At 42.0% G+C, this 26,391-nt stretch overlaps 1 protein-coding gene across 1 annotated transcript in view; it reads left to right on the forward strand.

The window, feature by feature from the left end:
* The window catches only part of LOC139470361 (dynein heavy chain domain-containing protein 1-like), a 187,601-nt gene that overhangs the window by 43,531 nt on the left and 117,679 nt on the right, over positions 1-26,391 (forward strand). The window contains exons 30-44 of the mRNA XM_071252756.1: positions 3,018-3,152; positions 3,527-3,625; positions 4,054-4,185; positions 5,681-5,909; positions 7,376-7,549; positions 11,943-12,159; positions 12,863-13,014; positions 13,635-13,814; positions 14,587-14,843; positions 15,849-15,981; positions 16,814-16,926; positions 20,107-20,118; positions 24,814-24,933; positions 25,562-25,700; positions 26,032-26,222. Coding sequence (XP_071108857.1) covers positions 3,018-3,152; positions 3,527-3,625; positions 4,054-4,185; positions 5,681-5,909; positions 7,376-7,549; positions 11,943-12,159; positions 12,863-13,014; positions 13,635-13,814; positions 14,587-14,843; positions 15,849-15,981; positions 16,814-16,926; positions 20,107-20,118; positions 24,814-24,933; positions 25,562-25,700; positions 26,032-26,222 — 2,283 coding nt within the window. The remainder of the gene's footprint in view (positions 1-3,017; positions 3,153-3,526; positions 3,626-4,053; positions 4,186-5,680; positions 5,910-7,375; positions 7,550-11,942; positions 12,160-12,862; positions 13,015-13,634; positions 13,815-14,586; positions 14,844-15,848; positions 15,982-16,813; positions 16,927-20,106; positions 20,119-24,813; positions 24,934-25,561; positions 25,701-26,031; positions 26,223-26,391) is intronic.

A 26,391-nucleotide genomic window follows, 5' to 3' on the forward strand; every position in this document is an offset into this window, starting at 1 on the left:
GTTCCTACTTCAGGACAGTCGTATCAGCCTCCATGTATTGTGGTGTTTCTACTTCAGGACAGTCGTATCAGCCTCCATGTATTGTGGTGTTCCTACTTCAGGACAGTCGTATCAGCCTCCATGTATTGTAGTGTTTCTACTTCAGGACAGTCGTATCAGCCTCCATGTATTGTGGTGTTCCTACTTGAGGACAGTCGTATCAGCCTCCATGTATTGTGGTGTTCCTACTTCAGGACAGTCGTATCAGCCTCCATGTATTGTAGTGTTCCTACTTCAGGACAGTCGTATCAGCCTCCATGTATTGTGGTGTTCCTACTTCAGGACAGTCGTATCAGCCTCCATGTATTGTGGTGTTCCTACTTAAGGACAGTCGTATCAGCCTCCATGTATTGTGGTGTTTCTACTTCAGGACAGTCGTATCAGCCTCCATGTATTGTAGTGTTTCTGTTTCTACTTCAGGACAGTCGTATCAGCCTCCATGTATTGTGGTGTTTCTACTTCAGGACAGTCGTATCAGCCTCCATGTATTGTAGTGTTCCTACTTAAGGACAGTCGTATCAGCCTCCATGTATTGTGGTGTTTCTACTTCAGGACAGTCGTATCAGCCTCCATGTATTGTGGTGTTCCTACTTAAGGACAGTCGTATCAGCCTCCATGTATTGTGGTGTTTCTACTTCAGGACAGTCGTATCAGCTTCCATGTATTGTGGTGTTCCTACTTAAGGACAGTCGTATCAGCCTCCATGTATTGTAGTGTTCCTACTTAAGGACAGTCGTATCAGCCTCCATGTATTGTGGTGTTTCTACTTAAGGACAGTCGTATCAGCTTCCATGTATTGTGGTGTTCCTACTTAAGGACAGTCGTATCAGCCTCCATGTATTGTGGTGTTCCTACTTAAGGACAGTCGTATCAGCCTCCATGTATTGTGGTGTTTCTACTTCAGGACAGTCGTATCAGCCTCCATGTATTGTGGTGTTCCTACTTAAGGACAGTCGTATCAGCCTCCATGTATTGTAGTGTTCCTACTTCAGGACAGTCGTATCAGCCTCCATGTATTGTAGTGTTTCTACTTCAGGACAGTCGTATCAGCCTCCATGTATTGTGGTGTTCCTACTTCAGGACAGTCGTATCAGCCTCCATGTATTGTGGTGTTTCTACTTAAGGACAGTCGTATCAGCCTCCATGTATTGTGGTGTTTCTACTTCAGGACAGTCGTATCAGCCTCCATGTATTGTGGTGTTCCTACTTAAGGACAGTCGTATCAGCCTCCATGTATTGTGGTGTTTCTACTTAAGGACAGTCGTATCAGCTTCCATGTATTGTGGTGTTCCTACTTAAGGACAGTCGTATCAGCCTCCATGTATTGTGGTGTTTCTACTTCAGGACAGTCGTATCAGCCTCCATGTATTGTGGTGTTCCTACTTCAGGACAGTCGTATCAGCCTCCATGTATTGTAGTGTTCCTACTTCAGGACAGTCGTATCAGCCTCCATGTATTGTAGTGTTTCTACTTCAGGACAGTCGTATCAGCCTCCATGTATTGTGGTGTTCCTACTTAAGGACAGTCGTATCAGCCTCCATGTATTGTGGTGTTTCTACTTCAGGACAGTCGTATCAGCCTCCATGTATTGTAGTGTTCCTACTTCAGGACAGTCGTATCAGCCTCCATGTATTGTGGTGTTTCTACTTCAGGACAGTCGTATCAGCCTCCATGTATTGTGGTGTTCCTACTTAAGGACAGTCGTATCAGCCTCCATGTATTGTGGTGTTTCTACTTCAGGACAGTCGTATCAGCCTCCATGTATTGTGGTGTTCCTACTTAAGGACAGTCGTATCAGCCTCCATGTATTGTGGTGTTCCTACTTCAGGACAGTCGTATCAGCCTCCATGTATTGTGGTGTTCCTACTTAAGGACAGTCGTATCAGCCTCCATGTATTGTAGTGTTTCTACTTCAGGACAGTCGTATCAGCCTCCATGTATTGTGGTGTTTCTACTTCAGGACAGTCGTATCAGCTTCCATGTATTGTGGTGTTCCTACTTTGGGACAGTCGTATCAGCTTCCATGTATTGTGGTGTTCCTACTTTGGGACAGTCGTATCAGCTTCCATGTATTGTGGTGTTCCTACTTCAGGACAGTCGTATCAGCTTCCATGTATTGTGGTGTTCCTACTTCAGGACAGTCGTATCAGCTTCCATGTATTGTGGTGTTCCTACTTCAGGACAGTCGTATCAGCCTCCATGTATTGTAGTGTTCCTACTTCAGGACAGTCGTATCAGCCTCCATGTATTGTGGTGTTCCTACTTCAGGACAGTCGTATCAGCTTCCATGTATTGTGGTGTTCCTACTTCAGGACAGTCGTATCAGCCTCCATGTATTGTGGTGTTCCTACTTAAGGACAGTCGTATCAGCCTCCATGTATTGTAGTGTTCCTACTTAAGGACAGTCGTATCAGCCTCCATGTATTGTGGTGTTCCTACTTCAGGACAGTCGTATCAGCCTCCATGTATTGTGGTGTTCCTACTTCAGGACAGTCGTATCAGCTTCCATGTATTGTGGTGTTCCTACTTCAGGACAGTCGTATCAGCCTCCATGTATTGTGGTGTTCCTACTTAAGGACAGTCGTATCAGCTTCCATGTATTGTAGTGTTTCTACTTCAGGACAGTCGTATCAGCTTCCATGTATTGTGGTGTTCCTACTTTGGGACAGTCGTATCAGCCTCCATGTATTGTGGTGTTTCTACTTCAGGACAGTCGTATCAGCCTCCATGTATTGTGGTGTTCCTACTTAAGGACAGTCGTATCAGCCTCCATGTATTGTGGTGTTCCTACTTCAGGACAGTCGTATCAGCTTCCATGTATTGTGGTGTTCCTACTTCAGGACAGTCGTATCAGCCTCCATGTATTGTGGTGTTTCTACTTTGGGACAGTCGTATCAGCTTCCATGTATTGTGGTGTTTCTACTCAGGACAGTCGTATCAGCCTCCATGTGTTTTGTATTGTGGTGTTTCTACTTCAGGACAGTCGTATCAGCCTTGATGCCATGGCCTGCTCTCCCTACCTGGGGGACATGGAGGAAACTGTGACGCACTGGTGTCGTGCCCTCAGACAGGTGGATGAGATCACAGATCTCTGGCTCACGTCACAGAGAAAGGTGAGACAGTTACACATCTGTGCAAGCATGATTCACGTAATCAATATAATTGACCTCCTCAATTCCCAATTGAAGCTAATCTAACATTCCTTGTTGACTCAAAGTGAAACAACAGCGTCTGAGCAAACAAGTGTTTTTTTCTTATTAGTGATAACATTCAATTCAGTTGAATTAGAGTTTCTTTCATGTCCAAAAGGTAAATTATTCTTCAGAATTTAAATAACGTTATAGATGATTCATCCAGGACTTAATGGGACATTAAAGCCAGCCCAAATGACACCCTTATACCGTCCCGTGTATGCAAACAAAATATGCAAAAAATAATTTAAAGCAGTGTTGCTGTACAACTTGAAGTCATGCTCTCTGCTTTACAGTGGTTGTATCTGCTGAAGATATTTGAGAAGCCCGAACTGTATCGGAAATTCTCCGGTCAAGCAACCAAGTTTGAAGAACAAGTTCACAACCAGTTCAAGGTTTGGTTGCATAGCATTCCCGATTTCGACATAAGAAAAGATAACAGATTATACCAATTCACAAGAGAGAAAAAAAAGACATTTCACTTAAAACATGTAATTTATTTGCAAATTCTCAATAACAGGACTGTTGTGAAATACCATATCACAGCTTATTCATAACGTGAAATATTGAATCAAGGCAAATCAAATGAGCCACTGACGTATAACGAAACAGGTATTCCCAACAGGCAAGTGAAGAGGATATGTGTATCATAACATGAACTTGATTGGACCATTATGGATGGCAGATAAAGAAACAAATAGGATGTTGTAATGTGTACTGGTTGATTATCTTTGATGTCAACAGAATGATGACTCACTGCCCAGTGGTATCCAAGTAGTGAATGGTGTGCTTGGTTGTCTCAGTGTTCTATGCATTATTCCAGGACTGGATGCGTGTGGTGTCCAATGACTCCAGTGTCATGTCCGTCGTGGGCAGGAAGTGGGGAGAGAAGGGGTACCGCTTCCTGCAGGGGAACAATCTCCGCTCCATGCTGCTGTCTCTCATACACACACAGGTAGGTGCTGTCTCTCATACACACACAGGTAGATGCTGTCTCTCATACACACACAGGTAGGTGCTGCATGTCTCTCATACACACACAGGTAGATGCTGTCTCTCATACACACACAGGAAAGTGCTGTCTCATACACACACAGGTAGATGCTGTCTCTCAAACACACACAGGTAGGTGCTGTCTCTCATACACACACAGGTAGGTGCTGTCTCTCATACACACACAGGTAGGTGCTGCATGTCTCTCATACACACACAGGTAGGTGCTGCATGTCTCTCATACACACACAGGTAGGTGCTGCATGTCTCTCATACACACACAGGTAGATGCTGTCTCTCATACACACACAGGAAAGTGCTGTCTCATACACACACAGGTAGATGCTGTCTCTCAAACACACACAGGTAGATGCTGTCTCTCATACACACACAGGTAGGTGCTGCATGTCTCTCATACACACACAGGAAAGTGCTGTCTCATACACACACAGGTAGATGCTGTCTCTCATACACACACAGGTAGGTGCTGTCTCTCATACACACACAGGTAGATGCTGTCTCTCATACACACACAGGTAGATGCTGTCTCTCATACACACACAGGTAGGTGCTGCATGTCTCTCATACACACACAGGTAGGTGCTGCATGTCTCTCATACACACACAGGTAGATACTGTCTCTCATACACACACAGGTAGGTGCTGTCTCTCATACACACACAGGTAGGTGCTGTCTCTCATACACACACAGGTAGATGCTGTCTCTCATACACACACAGGTAGGTGCTGCATGTCTCTCATACACACACAGGTAGATGCTGTCTCTCATACCCACACAGGTAGGTGCTGCATGTCTCTCATACACACACAGGTAGGTGCTGCATGTCTCTCATACACACACAGGTAGATGCTGTCTCTCATACACACACAGGTAGATGCTGTCTCTCATACACACACAGGTAGGTGCTGTCTCTCATACACACACAGGTAGATGCTGTCTCTCATACACACACAGGTAGACGCTGACTCTCATACACACACAGGTAGGTGCTGTCTCTCATACACACACAGGTAGGTGCTGTCTCTCATACACACTCAGGTAGGTGCTGTCTCTCATACACACACAGGTAGATGCTGTTTCTCATACACACACAGGTAGACGCTGACTCTCATACACACACAGGTAGGTGCTGTCTCTCATACACACACAGGTAGGTGCTGTCTCTCATACACACACAGGTAGATGCTGTCTCTCATACACACACAGGTAGACGCTGTCTCTCATACACACTCAGTTAAGTGCTGTCTCCCATACACACACAGCATAGGTTGTTAGACAGACTTCATATACACACTAGTTGGTTGTTAGACCTCTCTCACATAAAGCCCCAAATGTTTATGTTGGTTTATTCTTGTGTAGTCAGTCCTCAGAGTTCCAGTTGTCCCACTGGGTTGTGACAGGTGATTCTCCAGCATCTTACATTTGACACTTTCAGGAGGAGATCCTGAAGGACATCAATGTCTATATTGAAAAGTCCCGTACTCAGTTCCCGCGGCTGTACTTCCTGAGTGACCAAGAGATGGTGGACATGTCTGGCATCTCACGTAACCCAAAGGCACTGATCCCCTACGTCCGCAGGTGCTTCCCTGGGATACAGAACCTCATCTTCGCCCTCCCCCCAGAGATTACATCACTCAACTCCACCCTGGACTTTGCCCTGAATGGTATTTCTCCTTTTCGCTGTTGACTTATTTTGTAACTATAAAACTGTTTCTCCTACATGGTAAAACTATTCACCCTTCAGGGTAAAAGTGTTAATCCCGAAGGGTAAAACATTTCACCCTACCAAGTAAAACTGTTCACCCTTCACTGTAGAACTGTTCATCCTACATGCAGGGTAAAACATTTCATGCTGCTGGATAAAACATTTCACCCTACAGTGTAAAACGGTTCACCCTTCAGGGTAAAACTGTTAATCCTACAGGGTAAAACATTTCATGCTGCAGGGCAAAACATTTCATCTTTAAGGGTAAAACTGTTGACCCTTCAGGGTAAAACTGTTCACCCTACAGAGTAAAACTGTTCAGCCTTCGGGGTAAAATTGTTCATCCTACTGGGTGAAACATTTTATGCTGCAGGGTAAAACTGTTCATCATACCGGGTGAAACTGTTCATAGAGGGTAAAAGTGTTCATCCCTCCGGGTAAAACTGTTCATCGTACAGAGTAAAACTGTTCATCATACAGAGTAAAACTGTTCATCGTACAGAGTAAAACTGTTCATAGAGGGTAAAAGTGTTCATGCTTCAGGGTAAAACTGTTCATCGTACAGAGTAAAACTGTTCATAGAGGGTAAAAGTGTTCATCCTTCAAGGTAAAACTGTTCATCGTACAGAGTAAAACTGTTCATCATACAGGGTGTAACTGTTCATCATACAGAGTAAAACTGTTCATAGAGGGTAAAAGTGTTCATCCTTCAGGGTAAAACTGTTCATCCTTCAGGGTAAAACTGTTCATCAACCAGGGTAAAACTGTTCATCATACAGAGTAAAACTGTTCATCGTACAGAGTAAAACTGTTCATAGAGGGTAAAAGTGTTCATCCTTCAGGGTAAAACTGTTCACATACAGAGTAAAACTTCATCATATAGGGTAAAACTGTTCAATGTACAGGTATAAGCATTGCTCATTCTACAGCGTGAAACTGTTCATCATACAGAGTAAAACTGTTCATCATACAGGGTAAAACTGTTCATCATACAGGGTAAAACTGTTCATCATACAGGGTAAAACTGTTCACCCTTCAGTGTAGAACTGTTAATCCTAAAAGGTAAAACTGTTCATCTGTCAGGGTAAAACTGTTCATCCTTCAGGGTAAAACTGTTCATCAAACAGGGTAAAACTGTTCATCATACAGGGTAAAACTGTTCATCATACAGGGTAAAACTGTTCACCCTTCAGTGTAGAACTGTTTATCCTAAAAGGTAAAACTGTTCATCTGTCAGGGTAAAACTGTTCATCCTTCAGGGTAAAACTGTTCATCATACAGAGTAAAACTGTTCAATCTACAGGTATAAGCAATGCTCATTCTACAGGGTGAAACTTCATTCTACAGGTTAAAACTTTTTGTCTTATTTTGTAAAACTGTTTGACCTATAGGGTAATATTGTTGATACTTGTTTGTGTGTTACAGCGGACAAGCTCCAGGTGGTGTCTGTGGTAGGCAACCTGGGAGAGGAGGTACCTCTCTATGCTAAGCTGGACAGCTTCCCCCAGGCAACCAAGTGGCTGCGCAGTCTTGAGAACCTCAGTAAAAACACCATGACTGTCATGCTGCAGGCATGTGTACAAGCCCGCATGGAGGAAGGTAAGGCTGACTGTGTCATGTAACATGTCACATGACACTACACTTTCAAGACTATTTAAATAATGGACATGTAGAACTGTAGTATAATAAGCCCATGCAAGTGATAGATATAGTTCATAGATCAGTAAACAAAATCAGATTGAAAGAATTAGAAACAGTTTGTTCTGTCACTGACCATGTAAACAGTGTAGAACTTGTGTGTTTGGTATGCTTTGTCATATGAGGCGAACATTCAACTATGACACACTCCTTGTGTGATGCGGCCACGTCATACCAAAAGATGTTAAAAGATGGTACTTGTTGTTACCCTGTCTGGCGCTCAGCATTAAGGGGCTAAAACAAGGACTGGTCGGCTCAGAGTCAGTATACTTCTGTCTGAGTGGGATATTCATGTTAAACTGCGGCATGGTATCTCAGTGAGCTAGCACTATAAATCGGCATCGGTCCAGACTAGTACAACCAGCCACACAAACACTCACACGTACATGCACGTCGCTATATAAGGGCAATAATCTTGGACGCGACGTTAAACCCCATTTCACCTCACCTCCTTGTGTGATGGGGGGCACAGGTGGCCCAGTGGTGCAGAGTTGCGTCCCTTGGGCACGCCAGAAATCTATGATTGTGGGTTCGAATCACGGTCTCACCCGATTATGTTTCTAGGTTTGTCAGCACCAGACCTGTGCTCGTGGGTTTCACCGAAGTGGTAAACGTCTGAGACCTGCATCACTTCGGGCTTTCCTCCGACATTAAGCTGACACGCCGTGATATAACTGGAATACTGTTAAAAGTGGTGTTAAACCCAACTCACTCACCCCTTGTGTGATGAGGCTCAAAATGACTTTATGGCAACTGTGAGAAACATTTGAGTTTAATATGTGTCATAACATGAAGGTGTACATTGATATTCTTGAACTAGTATGCTGATGTTAACACTTGTTTGAACTTGGTATGTAATTGAGTTCAATTTCTCACTAGCAATTAGGTTCAATATTGGTAGGACATTACTCTGGAGGCACTGCGTTGTTGTTACTCTGATGTTCCTTCTTCCCTTAATTTCAGTGTTTGGTTTTGATAAATATGGTATGTAACTGTGGCCCCTGTGACAAGCTAACTCTCCTGCTGATATATACCTGTTTGTGTCTGGCCGAGGCTGTAACCTGGTGTTTGTATTAACATGGCTTCATGGCGAGGCTTGGTACTAACAGCATTGGGGGGTTCCTGCACGCATAACCTTAAATATCATAGCTGTAAAATAATCTGGGAGTGACATAGTCATGATGATGTGAGTTATAGACTTTGTGTATGTCATCTAACACTTGCCTTCTGTTTTATGGTTCAGAGTGGTTTGGGTTTGTTGTCCTTGCACAGATTTGCTGATTATATTTTTTAAAGGATTTTCAAAATAAGTATAAAATTCAAGAAATTACTCTTCTAAAAGTCAAACTACTTTTGTCGCTGTTGGATTTCCCAATACCTCAATTACGAGGTGATGATAAGAATCGGGTGACCACCATGGCCGATGGGTTTTGAGGACACAGATGTGACCCTGATGATGTTGATATATCTGTATATTGATTAAGGGAGGGGGGGGTAGCCATGATATGTCTGTATATCGTGACTGTATAGAGTTATCCTTGATATAGCTGGATATTGCTGACAGGGGTTTATCCTTGATATATGTGTATATTGCTGACAGGGGGGTTAGCCATGATATATATGTATATCCTGACTGTATAGAGTTATCCTTGATATAGCTGGATATTGCTGACAGGGGTTTATCCTTGATATAGCTGTAGATTGCTGACGAGGGGGGTTAGCCATGATATATCTGTATATCATGACTGTATAGGGTTAACCTTGATATAGCTGTATATTGCTGACTGTATAGGGTTATCCTTGATATAGCCGTATATTGCTGACTGTATGGGGTTATCCTTGATATAGCTGTATATTGCTGACTGTATAGGGTTATCCTTGATATAGCTATATATTGCTGACTGTTTGGGGTTATCCTTGATATAGCTGTATATTGCTGACTGTTTGGGGTTATCCTTGATATGGCTGTGTATTGCTGACTGATGGGGTTATCCTTGAAATAGCTGTATATTGCTGACTGTATAGGGTTATCTTAGATAAAGATGTGTATTGCTGATTGTATAGGGTTATCCTTGATATAGCTGTATATTGCTGACTGTGTGGGGGTATCCTCGATATAGCTGAATGTTGCTGACTGCATAGGGTTATCCGTGATATGGCTGTATATTGCTGACTTATGGGGTTATCCTTGATATAGCTGTGTATTGCTGACTGTTTGGGGTTATCCTTGATATAGCTGTATATTGCTGACTGTTTGGGGTTATCCTTGATATTGCTGTATATTACTGACTGTATGGGGTTATCCTTGATATGGCTGTGTATTGCTGACTGTATGGGGTTATCCTTGATATAGCTGTATATTGCTGACTGTATAGGGTTATCCTTGAAATAGCTGTATATTGCTGACTGTATGGGGTTATCCTTGATATGGCTGTGTATTGCTGACTTATGAGGTTATCCTTGATATAGCTGTATGTTGCTGACTGTATGGGGTTATCTTTGATATAGCTGTATATTGCTGACTATATGGGGTTATCCTTGATATAGTTGTTTATTGCTGACTGTATGGGGTTATCCTTGATATGGCTGTGTATTGCTGACTTATGGGGTTATCATTGACTGTCAAGGGTCCTCACAGGACATGGGATGTGGCTCACGGTTACAACCACAGGTTTGTCTGGCGTGGTTTCTATTATTTACAGGCTGTCCTGATATGGCTGGAATATTGCTGACTGCGGCATAAACCAAACAGTCAGTCACTCAATTCTTTATTATAATGAAAGATGACATTTGTGAAATATATCTTAATTACGTGTTAATCTGTGTGTGTGACTAACCCTTGATTGTATGTTTCTTGTATATTTCAACTATGCTAAGATCATGCCAATCTTCTCTGAAGTCAGTGTAAGGTTTAGGTTGAGTACACAAGGAAGGTTTATGTTGTTAAAGAAATATATGTTTTGGGTTTTTTAATTTTTATATGATAAACAGTAGAACAAACAACTCAAACTGAAGCTGTCCAGGTCAGTGTTAACATCCCTCACTACAACACATTTGTCTCCTTTTAATATTTTTTTATTTTCAAATGTAATTTATTTGTTTCATTATCAAATTATTCAATTCTTCAAGTAGGAGATATGTCTTGGTTTTAAACACCCTACTAAAATGACTCAAAGTATGTTCATGAAGCTTTTCACAGGCATAGAACTGTAATGTTTTCAAATTTCAATATTATTCATATTTACATCTAATAAAGGTTCAATTACGACTGATAGAAGGATTGTGTTTTATATATGTCAATGTTCTAAGGTCAAAGTCATTTTTGAAGGGTTATTTAGCCTTTACTCAAATGAGGAACTCAGGCGCTCACATTGTGGCTGAAAGTATGTCCTTTTATAAGGCTTCATTGACTGTTGCTTGTTCATGAAGCACTGGCCCTGAGGTGATTGTTTACAGGCCATGCAGCCGTATACTGTGGTGGCCATTCAGTTCAAAAATACAAGTTCAAATGAAGGTCGAAAGTATGCAATATAATAGTCAAATGTTACGAAAAGACGTCATATGAAAAGAAAGAACAATGTGTACTGAAGAACGTCAATGCGCATGAAAGGACACTAAATGGCTAAATGACGTTGAAAATAAAGAACACCAGATGGCGCTGCAATTTGTAAAACATTCTGAGTTTATTAGTAACATTTAATCCTTTCTTCATAACATTTGACTATCATTGCATACTTTTGTCCACTATTTCAACTTTGTATTTTATGACCGAATGGCCGCCAATAGAATATTCCTGACCACAGCATAAAACAACATTCACATTCACTCATTTAGGCACTGAAGGTGAAATACTGTTTGCTGACTGTGTGACTTAATGACTGCCAATGTCCAAGTGTTTGAGACGTTTGTCATAACTGTGCAGATAACATATTCACAGAAGTAAAGCAAGAAAAATAATAGGTATTGTTAGGGTTGTTCAGCTCATGAAGTCATTTTTATTTTGCAAAATTTCAGTTAATCCATAGAATAAAAATATACTTCAACTCTGTTCATGCACTTTCAACCCTTCCAGTTTGTGTCATCAACAAGGCATACAAAAATGCTTTTTCAAACAAATATGTTTTTGTTTATAGTTTTTTATTTATATGTCACTTTCTTTGTCTGCATTGTTTCAAGGCAACATGCTATGATGAGATTTTCATACCCAACTTGTCATTGTGGGATGCCTAATTCTCCCCACACAATGGCCTGTGTAATTTCTTATGATATGTAACATGTGTTCTGGTTGCTCTAGGTTCACGACAACCAATACAGATCCTGGAAGAGTTAGCTCAGCTTAGCGACACTACTCCCCCACAGAGGGCGCTGCAGTCAGAAATAAAGCAGACGTTCCGTCATTGGTTGCTGCAGTTTCCAATCCAGTGTGTCCTTGTGTCCGAGGCCATTATCTGGGAACGGGGCGTGGCCCGCATCCTTGAGAAGCCTGACCCTGATGACCTGAAGCTGACAAGGTGAGTCAGTGTCCAGTATTTGTCCAGTCTAGAAAGTGATCCTGGTGCTAAGAGCCTGACCCTGATGACCTGAAGCTGACAAGGTGAGTCAGTGTCCAGTATTTGTCCAGTCTAGAAAGTGATCCTGGTGCTAAGAGCCTGACCCTGACGACCTGAAGCTGACAAGGTGAGTCAGTGTCCAGTATTTGTCCAGTCTAGAAAGTGATCCTGGTGCTAAGAGCCTGACCCTGACGACCTGAAGCTGACAAGGTGAGTCAGTGTCCAGTATTTGTCCAGTCTAGAAAGTGATCCTGGTGCTAAGAGCCTGACCCTGACGACCTGAAGCTGACAAGGTGAGTCAGTGTCCAGTATTTGTCCAATCTATAAAGTGATCCTGGTGCTAAGAGGCTGTTTGTTCCATACTTTGATATAGGCTGTAACAGTTGTCATGCCAAGATTGGTGGGGATGGGGTTGCCCCAAGACTGTGTGTTAATGCGTTTTTATCTCTGTGGCCACACATTATTTATTTCTCGATTCATGGGCCCACTGCCCCTACTCAAAAGCATCCGGTCTGAGAAAGTAAGTAAGTAAGTAAGTAAGTAAGTAAGTAAGTAAGTAAGTAAGTAAATGGTAACTGTCACTGAGCTGTGTCTCCTTGGTCTTTACTTCAGCTGACTAAACCTTGGTATAAATGAAATACTTAACGCTGTTCATCTACTTCAGGTCAAACATGTGCGCTAAGCTGGACCAGTACGTGGACATTCTGAAGGAAACTTCCACCAATGAGAAGCTGAGCCTGGAGATGAGAGGGAGGCTGCAGTGTCTGCTGACGAGCCTCATCAAGCAGACCCTACACCACAGGGACATCACAGATGGTCAGTCATCATACAGTGCTGTAACATCACCCCCTTATGTTGACCTTAGGGAGAACAGGGGTCCAAGTAGTCTTGGGCTATACATTTGCTATGCAGAGTTGTGTCCCTTATGGGCGTGCCAGAATCCAAAGGTCCCTGATTCAACTTGAATTTTGGTTTGCCAGCAAGCTACCTGTGCCTGGTGGTAAACATGTAAGACCTGTAGCACTTGGATCAGTCCTCCAACAGTAAGCTGATATGCTGGGATGTTACTGCAACACTGTTCAAAGCAGCTAGCATTAAACAAACTCACTCACTTCATTGATCTGTAGTGAATTCTGTGAAATGTAATGCAATTTCTTGTCTCCCATTTTGCTGAGGTATTGAACAGTTTTTTTGGTAGTTTCCATGATCTAAAGTTACTGAAATATTATTCATGATTTACCAGTTTATCTGACAGTACATCATTACATCAGTGCTGTGTTTTTCAGACTGAAGCAATATTTGACAATATTATTGTCAAAGAAACAAAGATTATTTGATTCTGATTTTGTCATATCAAGTACAATCTATGTGCAGTATTATCCACTCTGTTCACAAACATACAGTTTTATCAAGTCGTATAACTCACATTGTTTCAGGTCTGCTCCAGTGTGAGATTCCCTCAGAAACTAGTTTTGACTGGCTGAAGTCTCTTCGCTACCGTATGGACATCCGGAATGTTCTACGAGCCAAGACCGTGGTCACGGAGATGCAGAACAGCGTGTCAGGTCGTGCCAGCAAGCCTGTCAACAGACGCTCCCTTGTCTCTGTCACAGCAGGTCAGTGCATACAGTAGTCAGACTCCGATCTGTGGCAGGTCGTGGATCTCCGGCTGCTTGTCTCATTTCCTGGCAGATGTGTACAATATTCTGCAATAGATGTCATGTCTGGAAGGGGGTCATGTACACAGTACGACTGCCATGTTGTCAGAGGAGGCTGACATTTTTATATTCTTGGTTGCCCCTGTGTTTATAATTTACTGTGATAACACTTAACCTTTCATTACATTTGTGGCATTTCACTGAGAATATGAGTCCTACATAGATCTAAGTCTTTCTTACTTTTAATGATGGCTATATGGTGCTGACTGTTCAACAGTCAGTTGACTGCTTCTCAGTTTGGCTCGTTTACATCTTCACCCTGATCATAGATTACAGCACTTGTAGTGTTCTCCACTCCTTGGGGAGAGTACTGAGAGTTCACCATCAGATTGTTCTGGGTAAATCAGTCCAAGATAAAACCAAGCCCCTACCATGCTTTCAGTGATGTGGCAAGCTTTGGCTGTGCATCAGTTCCAGTGAAACATACAACCATCCATTCTTCAACTCTACCAGCATGGTCATGCCCCCTCCTCACCCCTAGTTAAAAAAAACAGTTGAGCTATTTGGGCTTTTTTCGCGCAATATTCAAATGTTTTTATTGCCCCATGGTATTTAAAGGCTGCTGTGACACAGCTGAAACAGTGACATAAAACAACATTCACTGACACACTTGTTTCATATGATGGGGAATGATGTAATGGTATTTCCTACTTGGTGTTCCTGTGTACAGAGGAGCCCCCGAAGATGACTCGCACGCGCACCACGGTGTCCACTGACTACCAGTTCAGTCCCTGCTACATCCAGCAGCTGGGCCACAACTTCTACTACGACTACGAGTACCTGGGACCCCAGCACAGCCTGGTCCTCACCCCGCTCACTGAGCGAGCCTTCCTGTCACTCACACAGGCAACAAAGAACTTTCACTGTGGAGCACTTGTCGGCCCAGCAGGCACCGGAAAATCAGAGACAGTCAGGGAGCTAGCGAGGGTAAGATAATGGAGGAATGAACTTTGGATAAACAAAATCCAAGGCCCCTCTGGACTACGCTCAGTTGGCCGTCCTGGCATGTTCGCGTCAAGTCATGTAAGACCCACTATGTCTGCAACCACTCCAGTTAAAAGATATATTCAAATCTAGCAATTAAAGATGACATGAGTCATTGTCTCAATCTCACAACTGACACAAAGTACATTGTCCCTTTTTATCTCCCCTGACCGAAAGTCAAGTGAGCGTGTGTCATGGTTTGTTTGGACGTCATCTGTAGTCGTTTGTCTTACGTTGAAACATCTTCTCCTAATAAACCCCCATTCGTGTTCCTACCACTGAATATACCCCAACTTGTTCAAATTTTGGCATCAGATTTTTAATATGGCTACTATCCATTTTTCATGATGTTTGTCACATTTTTGCCTCATACACTTTCACCATGCTCTTAAATTCTCTCAAAATGCCTTTCCTTACACTGTAAACGTCAGAATGAAGCGGAAATTTCACATGCGTGTTCCCAACAATGATGACTCATCGTTTGTTTATTTTGTAAGGACACTTTGGTATTTGATGAGCTTCAACACACATTTTTTGCAATATATAAAATTTTGACCTTGTTTTGACCTTTTCAAAAACCATATTTGGCACTGTAAACTTCTCCTATGAAATTGCCGGTGTGAGGGAGCTGAACTTTAGCATGTACGTTTCTCCATATGATGACATCATACTTTTTCAGAATATTAGATTATAGTGTTAGTATTTAGTCCTCAGTATTTTTTCAGAAAATAGTGAAAATCAATCTTGACAGCCATGTCTGTCTTTGTTGACATTTTGAACTTTGGACGACATACCCAGGTGACCTACAGTGCCGTGCCACTATTTATTAATCTCCAAGTTGTCATGTTTCAGAAAATGTTCCATGGAATTTCAAAGTCTGGGTATAATGTTTAAAGGGTAAAAGAATAGATATTGATATTTTCTTGATATTTTTTGCTCTGCGCCCAGATGCTCGGAAGGACAATCTTCACTATCAACTGTAATGAGAATCTGACGCTAGCCATGATGCTCCAGTTGATGACGGGGATGGTCCAGTCGGGATGCTGGGCTCTCTTTGACAACACTGACAGGCTCACCACAGGTATACAGTGTTTTGTCTCATCAGTCACGAGAGGTAGCACACTCTTTACTGCGTCCTTCAATCCTCAAATCACATTTAGTGCCTAAATATTGCAATATATAAGATAGCTACGCAGTAAATCGCAAAGAACAACGAAGAGTGGTTTATTTCACGATGAAACATTGTTCTATCATGACGCCATTTCTGGAGATTTGAATATGCTGTACTTGATGTCAATATCTCATATAAGAAGTAAACGACTCATGGTCGTTGTTTATCATACAATAAAATCCTGCAGCTAGAATAAACCACTTGGAGCCCCTCATGGTTTATTCTCACTGCAGTGTTTTATCATGCGATAAACAACTCCCACTCGTTTATTTCTTAAACCAAAACGATCACTGTATTATTTATTTTTGTATTTTTGTATTATTGTATTATTTAGTATGCTGCATTCAGTCAACCACTCATTTTGAGGTGACAAACTGGATTAAATGTCCAGACTCTGTGACTTATCGGGGCGGTCGGGTAGCCTAGTGGTTAAAGCGTTCGCTAGTCACGCCGAAGTCACGGGTTCGATTCCCGACATGGGTACAATGTATGAAGTCCATTTCTGGTGTCCTCTGCCGTGATATTGCTGGAATATTGCTAAAAGAGGCGTAAAACCATACTCACTCACTGTGACTTGGCTACTTGCATGTCATCATGACCTTATGGTATGGGTTGTTGCTCATGTGCTCAATCATTGGTCTGCTTGTCCAGACTTGATTGTGGCCACCTCGGTACAGCTGGAATAGTGGAGTTAAGCAGCCCTCGCTTCACCTCAGATACCAAGCCCCATCTATTGTTTCAGGGTTGATGTCAGTGACAGCCCAGCAGCTTGACTACCTCCGCACAGCATTGAGGACGTTGGACCTCTCTAGTGAAAACCAGTACAAGATCCGAGGACAACCCCGCTTTGACAAGGTGGGTAACAGAGGCCCCAGTATCACAGGAAGGCTTACTGTCAGTCTCACTTCACTGGTTTTATTGATGTTTCTCCAGTTCATTTATAATAAGATGGAGTTTATGATGGATCTTAGGAGAAGAAGCTGGGGATTTGCAATCTCATTAAAAACAGATCTTAGTTCTCACTATCGCTAAACAAAGATCTGAGGACATCCCATTTTGGGTCATGTCAGAATGACCTTTCATCCGGCCAGTCAGAGTGTTGCTTACCAGATAGGAATAGTGACAGTCAGAGTGTGTTTCTAAAACATGCAACCTTGAAAAGGTTAATGATTCCTTATCTACCACTTCAATGGAATAAACATTTAAAATGGAAGAGACTTTTCCATAGCTAGTGGGAAGTACTAGCCATCTATTATCCAGAATTCTCTTTTGTTCAACTTTCAAATTTTGAATTGATATTTTTCAAAAGTTTGTCTTAGATGGAAGTAGCCAGTTTGAAACAAGCACCGTAAAGCTCGAGAAAGCATGCTTTCTGAATGGCTAATGTTGACGTCTTGTTAGTCATTTCATTGGCCAGCCAAGAGAGAGAAAGTTTGTTCTGCCATTACCTATGATTGGATATCCTCCGAGTGTTGTGTGGCAGTAGCCAGCACTAAGTGCTGAATTCTAGTGACATTGAGCATGGATGAGGTTGGGAGGCCTCAAATAAAAGCAGGAGAACTTTTTTCTGCAGTGATGAATATCTGTCAGTTACACACCCAGTCGAAGCCTGAGTCTAGTAAAATATCTTTTTGTCCAATAAGCAATCTTAGCACCAGGACTGTCTGAGCATGAGAGTTCAATATCCAAGGTGCTGACATCCCTTTATGGAAGTGAACCCTGGTGGAATAAACATGGACTTATAAGTAGAGTAGGAATGGAATGCAGAATTTCAGCCACTTCATCTATAATGATTTATTATCGACATGAACTGCCACTATGCCCTCCATGACAACTGTCCCTGCTCCCTAGTGCTGCACCACTAACATGGTTGTGTGTGGTGTATCCCAATGAACCAATCATTCAAAAGTTGTTAATTATGTTGATGACTCTCCTTGCATGGTTGTGGATCATTTAACAACTTTATCTCACGTTTACCTGGTGTGTATTGTGTGTGTAAAGTTTACTTAACCTTGAGTCATAACAGTTGACTAGTTTCTTATTATTTTTATTGAAATAGATACCATTATGTAACAAATTGGCAAGTCTCTGTATGATCAGAACACTTGGTGATTCAAAGTGTGGTCAGTAGACTTGGGAAGTCTATATATGATCACGACACTTGTCTTCTCTGTCTCTGGTCAAGAGATTTGTCCAAACTATGTATGATCGAGAGGCTTGGCAAGTCAAAGATTTGGCAACTCACTGAATGGCCAGATCAGGGTTGCATGTGTTCATTACAATTAACTACACTTAAGATCTATGTGTGAGACATTATAGAATTGAAACATTCTAACTTTGATCTTGGACTGTTTTTGGGCATCAGCATGGAGCTAGGTTGTTTTATGACGAGGTAACCTGTATGATGTAATGTTGTGGTATATATAGACTCTAGCACGCATCTATAACCACCATGTTCCCTGTTGTAGGATGTTCCCTGACAATGCCTGTGTACGGTGTCCCCGTCACATACATCTGTAGCATGGGTTGCATGTAGCACCTTCTTAAAACTGTAGGAGCGAAATAAGGCGACACAATTTTGGAACTGAAAAAAAAATATGAAAAAATATTGATTTAATTGTTGTAAATGAAGTTTATGTCACTAGTTTAATTCTTAAAATATGAAAAGAAGGCCATTATTAATGATCAGAAATTAGATTTTCATCCCAACCGCCTTCCTCACATTATTTTCATGTCCCCGAATACATACAGACAAAACATAAATTGCAAAATATGCTCCTTTCTTTCTGAATTTGATGAAATAAATATGTTGTTCTGCACCATGCCAAATTGCCCAATAAGGACAAGTAGGAATTTGTCTTTAAGGGTTTTGCTGTATGTTAATAAAGCGAAAGCACTGATGCTTTGTTTTAATCACATCCATTGAAATTTGATGTCCACAGATACCATTAATCCCACATCACATTTTAATAGAATTTGGATGGAAATCTATTTTTTATTCATTGTGGCCAAACAGGGTAATTCTAAATTCATCAGAGATTATCTCAGTTTCACAGAATGTTTTCCAAATTCGGTATACAATTTACAATCACAATATTTCACTGCATGGAGACACTGGAAAACATAAAACTGTAGATAAATTATTTGAATAGTGTTCTCAAATTTATATATATTGCTAAATGTCTCTGGTCATATATGCAGCCAATCACAACAAGCCCATTGAAAATTGTCTGCTGATAATTTGATTGGCTAGCTCGTACTGAGGGATTGGTAGTTGTTTGATTGGTTGTCTAGATAGGTATAGTCTTGTATACTCCCTGGTAGGTCTCCTACTTTCCAAGTGCCAGTGTCTGTTAAACCGTCAAATCATCACTGCAGAGACCATATCAAAACTAACTTGGGAATTTATTGGCCTTTATGATTGGCATTTGTGAGTCACCAGGAGAAGAGGGACCTAATGGGTGCTGGGGTAACAATTGTGCTGTGAAAACAAAAGATGCTTCACGCTAACTCACTTCCGTAAAAATCGCCATGTATGCTGACTACAAAATATGTTACTTTTCTCTTGGCAGTTCGTAATGTAATACAAACATTATTTCAAAACATTTCAACATATATATATGTCAACTTTCAATTAATCAGACCTTGTTTCTAAAATCTGCAATTATTACATAAACAGTTATGTGTCTGAAAATTGGACTTTGCAGAAAATGAGTCCAAATGTTTGATGCTATGTATCTCTTTGATATGTTTGAATTGAAGTTTGTGGATTTTATTTTTGTGGTCCTAAGACACTTTTGTATTAAAATATAATGAGAAGTCTAACTATGATTTTTCACCCATAAGATCCCTTATCCCATGGTTGGTCATATATATTATGATTTATTTTGGACGTTAGATATTTTGAAATTATACCAGCTGGTTCCCTTGTGGGAGAAAGGGTTTGAAGGAATATTCACAGAAGTGGCACTTGGTGTAGAATTTCCCATGTTTCTTTAACTATAGATGTGTATTTTGTCTCTGTTTGACTTGCAGCTGTTGAGTTTGGTAGGTTGTGTTCCCTCTTATAGATAGACTTAGCGTTGCCTGTGTTTGCTACAAGACTTTGTTTTGGGAGACAAATTATCAAAAACTATGCACTCAGTAGAGTAATATTTGAATAAACCTTGTTTTGTAATGTGGAAAGAAATGTTGATCTTCTACTGCTTCCAGTTGGAGTCTTTTTCTGTTCATAATAGACCCTGGTATGATTAAACAAACCCTAGTCTGTGCTCCTCACTCGCCAGAAACTTATGATTGTGGGTTCGAATCTCAGTTCGCCCCGATTATGTTTCTAGGTTTGTCAGCACCATACCCGTGCTCGTGGGTTTCACCGAAGTGGTAAACGTCAGAGACCTGCATCACTTTGGGCTTTCCTCCCACATTAAGCTGACACGCCGTGATATAACTGGAATACTGGAATACTGTTAAAAGTGGCGTTAAACCCAACTCACTCACTCACTCACTTTGATACCAGCCCTAACTGAGGATCTTTATCGTCACAGTCTGTCTGTATGTTGTAGAACACATGAAGTGGGTCTACCATACTTCATTCCTCATACACTGCCTCCGTGGTCTAGTGGTAGAGCGTCCGCCCGGAGAACGGAAGGTCCGGGGTTTGATCCCCATCCGCGTCCTACCAAAAGACATTAAAAGATGGTACTTGTTGTTACCTTTAAGAGGCTAAAACAAGGCTAAAGCAATAAGAGGCTAAAACAAGGACTGGTCGGCTCGGAGTCAGTATACTGTGTCTGAGTGGGGTATTCACGTTAAACTGCGACATGGTATCTCAGTGAGCTCGCACTATAAATTGGCATCAGTCCGGATTAGTACAAGCAACCACACCCACACGTGCATGCACATCGCTATACAAGGGAAATAATCTTGGACGCGACGTTAAACCCAATTTCACCTCACCTCATTAGTCATACACTATTGGAGAGGAGGTTGTAACTAGGACAGTGTTCTAATTATGGATTCATAACTACATAAGATAATAAAATAGTGTTTATACAGTTAAACGACTGCAGTTTTGTTAGAAAGCAATGTGTATCAATAATTTGCGTTTCACAAATTATATTAAATATATGAACATCGACATGAAAGTTTAATTTTTTTAAATGGCTTATGGAAGAAAAAGATCAGCATTTCTTCATCTTTTCTTTCAAAATTGCACTTCCCAAGTGAACTGTATCTTGGACTTAGTGTCACGATACATTGCATATCTTTCCAGCCTCTTTGCCATATTTTGCATCTGGATATGATAAGTACAGATTTGTTAATTTAATGGAGATCAATTCACAAATCTTATAAATGTCATCAAACAGTCAATATTGGCTGTTGTGTGTGCTGTGTGACGGACAGACCGTTGTAGTGACTGGGTGGAACAAGACCAACCGTGGTCCGATTGTAATTACTGTATAGTCATATCTGTCTGTATCCTCATGATCGCTCTATCAGAGCTTCCGCTGAGAGATGTGCATGGAGCAGTAAGCACATAAAAGTGTTACAGTCTCACTGATGTTGAAGAGGTTAACATTGAGGTTATTGAATGACATGTTAGAGTCAGGTGTCAGTGATCTCTGTAGGAACTATTTAACTACTTTGTTACACAAGCCTTTGAAATCTGACATCATCATCATCATCATCATCATTCTGTGTTCATCAATCTTAAATCATTTAAATTGATTTCTGTGCTTGCTCTTCTGCTGCCTTGCTTTCTCTATAGAATGTTAGAGGACATGTATTCCCACCTTTTGTCTTTTGAAGTGTTGTGGTGCTCAAGAAATCTTCAATGTCTGTTTCACAGCAAAGTGCCTTGTGTCTGTTTGGAAAAAAGTAATGTGGATGTGAGTCTGACTGAAGTGTCTGTCTAAGGTACCCTCATGTGAGTCTGACTGAAGTGTCTGTCTAAGGTACCCTCATGTGAGTCTGACTGAAGTGTCTGTCTAAGGTACCCTCATGTGAGTCTGAATGAAGTGTCTGTCTAAGGTACCATTATGTGAGTCTGACTGAAATGTCTGTCTAAGGTACCCTCATGTGAGTCTGACTGAAGTGTCTGTCTAAGGTACCATTATGTGAGTCTGACTGAAATGTCTGTCTAAGGTACCCTCATGTGAGTCTGACTGAAGTGTCTGTCTAAGGTACCCTTATGTGAGTCTGACTGAAGTGTCTGTCTAAGGTACCATTATGTGAGTCTGACTGAAGTGTCTGTCTAAGGTACCCTCATGTGAGTCTGACTGAAGTGTCTGTTTAAGGTACGCTCATGTGATTCTGACTGAAGTGTCTGTCCAAGGTCCCATTAAGTGAGTCTGACTGAAGTGTCTGTCTAAGGTACCCTCATGTGAGTCTTGCTAACCACTGGTGTGAACATGTCTTGCCTGACGTCTGATGTGTTGGGTGGCAGTGTCTGTCTAAGCAACACTGTTGTGAGTCTTGCTAACCACTGGTGTGAACATGTCTTGCCTGAAGTCTGATTTGTTGGGTGGCAGTGTCTGTCTAAGGGACACTGTTGTGAGTCTTGCTAACCACTGGTGTGAACATGTCTTGCCTGACGTCTGATGTGTTGGGTGGCAGTGTCTGTCTAAGGGACACTGTTGTGAGTCTTGCTAACCACTGGTGTGAACATGTCTTGCCTGACGTCTGATGTGTTGGGTGGCAGTGTCTGTCTAAGGAACACTGTTGTGAGTCTTGCTAACCACTGGTGTGAACATGTCTTGCCTGATGTCTGATGTGTTGGGTGGCAGTGTCTGTCTAAGGGACACTGTTGTGAGTCTTGCTAACCACTGGTGTGAACATGTCTTGCCTGACGTCTGATGTGTTGGGTGGCAGTGTCTGTCTAAGGAACACTGTTGTGAGTCTTGCTAACAACTGGTATGAACATGTCTTGCCTGACGTCTGATGTGTTGGGTGGCAGTGTCTGTCTAAGGGACACTGTTGTGAGTCTTGCTAACCACTGGTGTGAACATGTCTTGTCTGACGTCTGATGTGTTGGGTGGTAGTGTCTGTCAAAGGAACACTGTTGTGAGTCTTGCTAACCACTGGTGTGAACATGTCTTGCCTGACGTCTGATGTGTTGGGTGGCAGTGTCTGTCTAAGGGACACTGTTGTGAGTCTTGCCAACCACTGGTGTGAACATGTCTTGCCTGACGTCTGATGTGTTGGGTGGCAGTGTCTGTCTAAGGTACCCTCATGTGAGTCTTGCTAACCACTGGTGTGAACATGTCTTGCCTGACGTCTGATGTGTTGGGTGGCAGTGTCTGTCTAAGGTACCCTCATGTGAGTCTTGCTAACCACTGGTGTGAACATGTCTCGCCTGACGTCTGATGTGTTGGGTGGCAGTGTCTGTCTAAGCAACACTGTTGTGAGTCTTGCTAACCACTGGTGTGAACATGTCTTGCCTGACGTCTGATGTGTTGGGTGGCAGTGTCTGTCTAAGGAACACTGTTGTGAGTCTTGCTAACCACTGGTGTGAACATGTCTTGCCTGACGTCTGATGTGTTGGGTGGCAGTGTCTGTCTAAGGGACACTGTTGTGAGTCTTGCTAACCACTGGTGTGAACATGTCTTGCCTGACGTCTGATGTGTTGGGTGGCAGTGTCTGTCTAAGGGACACTGTTGTGAGTCTTGCTAACCACTGGTGTGAACATGTCTTGCCTGACGTCTGATGTGTTGGGTGGCAGTGTCTGTCTAAGGGACACTGTTGTGAGTCTTGCTAACCACTGGTGTGAACATGTCTTGCCTGACGTCTGATGTGTTGGGTGGCAGTGTCTGTCTAAGGGACACTGTTGTGAGTCTTGCTAACCACTGGTGTGAACATGTCTTGCCTGACGTCTGATGTGTTGGGTGGCAGTGTCTGTCTAAGGGACACTGTTGTGAGTCTTGCTAACCACTGGTGTGAACATGTCTTGCCTGACGTCTGATGTGTTGGGTGGCAGTGTCTGTCTAAGGGACACTGTTGTGAGTCTTGCTAACCACTGGTGTGAACATGTCTTGCCTGACGTCTGATGTGTTGGGTGGCAGTGTCTGTCTAAGGGACACTGTTGTGAGTCTTGCTAACCACTGGTGTGAACATGTCTTGCCTGACGTCTGATGTGTTGGGTGGCAGTGTCTGTCTAAGGGACACTGTTGTGAGTCTTGCTAACCACTGGTGTGAACATGTCTTGCCTGACGTCTGATGTGTTGGGTGGCAGTGTCTGTGGAAGCAGCTGGATGAGTCTTGTGTTACTCAAGAAGATGGAATCCCTGTCTGTAGTTGGCTTGTAGATTGTGATGCTTGTGTTTGTATGAGGCTGTTCCAGCACTCTCTAGATACAAATTTACACCTATAGGATTCAAAGTTTAATTCACAATTATCTTATGTATTATCTTATCAATTTTTAAAAAAAATTCTTGAAGCTATATGCAGTTGTTTGGATCAGTTTAAGGTGTCTATCATAATTGTGTGTCCAGACTCAGAAGTTTGGAAGTCATTTTACATTTGTAGTATTAAGTGTTTATAAATTAAAATATATACAGTGAAACTTGTTGTCGTGAGTACATAAGCTGACATAAAGTTAAGGATATTGCTCTTCTATTTTGTAAGAATGATTAATCAATGGTATTGACTGTGATGGGTATAGTTACAAACGATGAATGTTATAAATGTTTCGGAAGCTGTACCTTGCTATGAATGTGTAATTGGACATTCATGTTTGGTTTGTAGAAAGTTGGAGCCGGGGACAAGGTGATCCGACGCAACTCCCTGACCACCCTACACCCACTGCCGAGGGCGGAGACGTCACCACCCTTAGAGAGACAGAAGACAGTGCCACATGGCTTCAATGTAAGTTCATTTTCACCAAGCTATTAAAAGGAAGAAAACAATTGTATTCAGGACGCAATAGATTGAACAAACGTAAGTCCTGCTCAACAGTTGAAATACTGCCTTTGAAGTACTGGATGATTGATGCATTTTTCATGCATTTAAACATGGATGTGCACTTTGAGTGATCCAATGATGCTTTACGCCACTGCCAACAATATTGTAACTATAAAATGGCTGCCTGTAAAGTATTGAGTGTGGTTTAGTTAAACAAGTGGTTGACATCATGAATAACGATCTGTGCCATCAGGACATGATGACACACAACCATCCAGGTTACACGTTTAAACTACGGATCTTCATATATCTGCACTTCCTACAAGCATTGCATGCTGGGGCCATTCCGTCCTGGACTCCAGTGTTTCACAGGAGAGGTTCCAGTTATGTCAGAAGCAAAGCGTAACATAATGCAATGTCTATCACTGGAAGAGGCTGAGGAACATTCAAAGAATGCCTTTATTCTTGTTCTTACGGAAAACAAAATGTTTAAATTATATGACTTAAGACTGACAGATGATTGAAAGACTACTTTGACTGGTTGTTACTGTCGTCCACCTCGGCCTTGTTTCCATACCCTGACTTCCTGCAGGAGAAGGGCCTGGTCACTTACTTTGAAGACACCTGGATCGCAGAGAGAGAAAGGAGACGGCGCCATTCCATCGAGAAGGAAGTTGAAATCAAGGAATCTCAGTTCTATAAGTCCAATAAGCCACCCCCTCTCTTTTATGGTGAGTTGACTATCTTGATATCCCACAGAACTGTACACTTAATGTCTCATAATGTATGTGACAATCAAATGCCCTGAGAAAGTAGGCCTTGTCCCCTTGAGTTGCTTCCCACACGTCAGAGAAGCTGTCTGTCATTGTTGTCTGGCATGTTGATTAGAATGAATTTTTATGAAATCTGCCTCGGCCAGTCTCCTACAAACATATACACGTTGGCTGCCAGATCAATGCAGTTTGAAACAGGGTGTTACCAGGAATCCTTTAAGTATTTTCTTTAAATTGTTGTCAAGTCATGTTGGTGTTACAGTATGTACATGTTGTCTGTATTTTTCAGAGCATGTGAAGAAGAAGAAGAAGTCTGCGCCAGACTACAAGCAGCTCATCCAGGAACCAACCTACGTGCACAGGATTGTGGGTAATGTCATGTTCAACGGCAAACTGATCCCAGCCAGCGCCAACTACGGGTGCTTCATGACACTGAGCCAACCGAATGTGGGCACTACAGACATCCCTGAGAACTTCCAGGTAATGGCTGGCGCCCTTGCCCACCCTTGGGCTCACTTTGGTTGGAATTTAAAAAAAATAATTCTATGGCGTGTTAGTTTGGCTGATATCTCCAAATGAGTATTTGTAGTGTTGTTAGATGTTAACACTTGTATACCGGTCACCTATTAAACTTCCAGATGTATAAATG

The sequence above is a fragment of the Haliotis cracherodii genome, unplaced genomic scaffold, assembly GCF_022045235.1.
Source record: "Haliotis cracherodii isolate W230 unplaced genomic scaffold, xgHalCrac1.p SCAF_20, whole genome shotgun sequence".
Lineage (NCBI taxonomy): Eukaryota > Metazoa > Mollusca > Gastropoda > Lepetellida > Haliotidae > Haliotis > Haliotis cracherodii.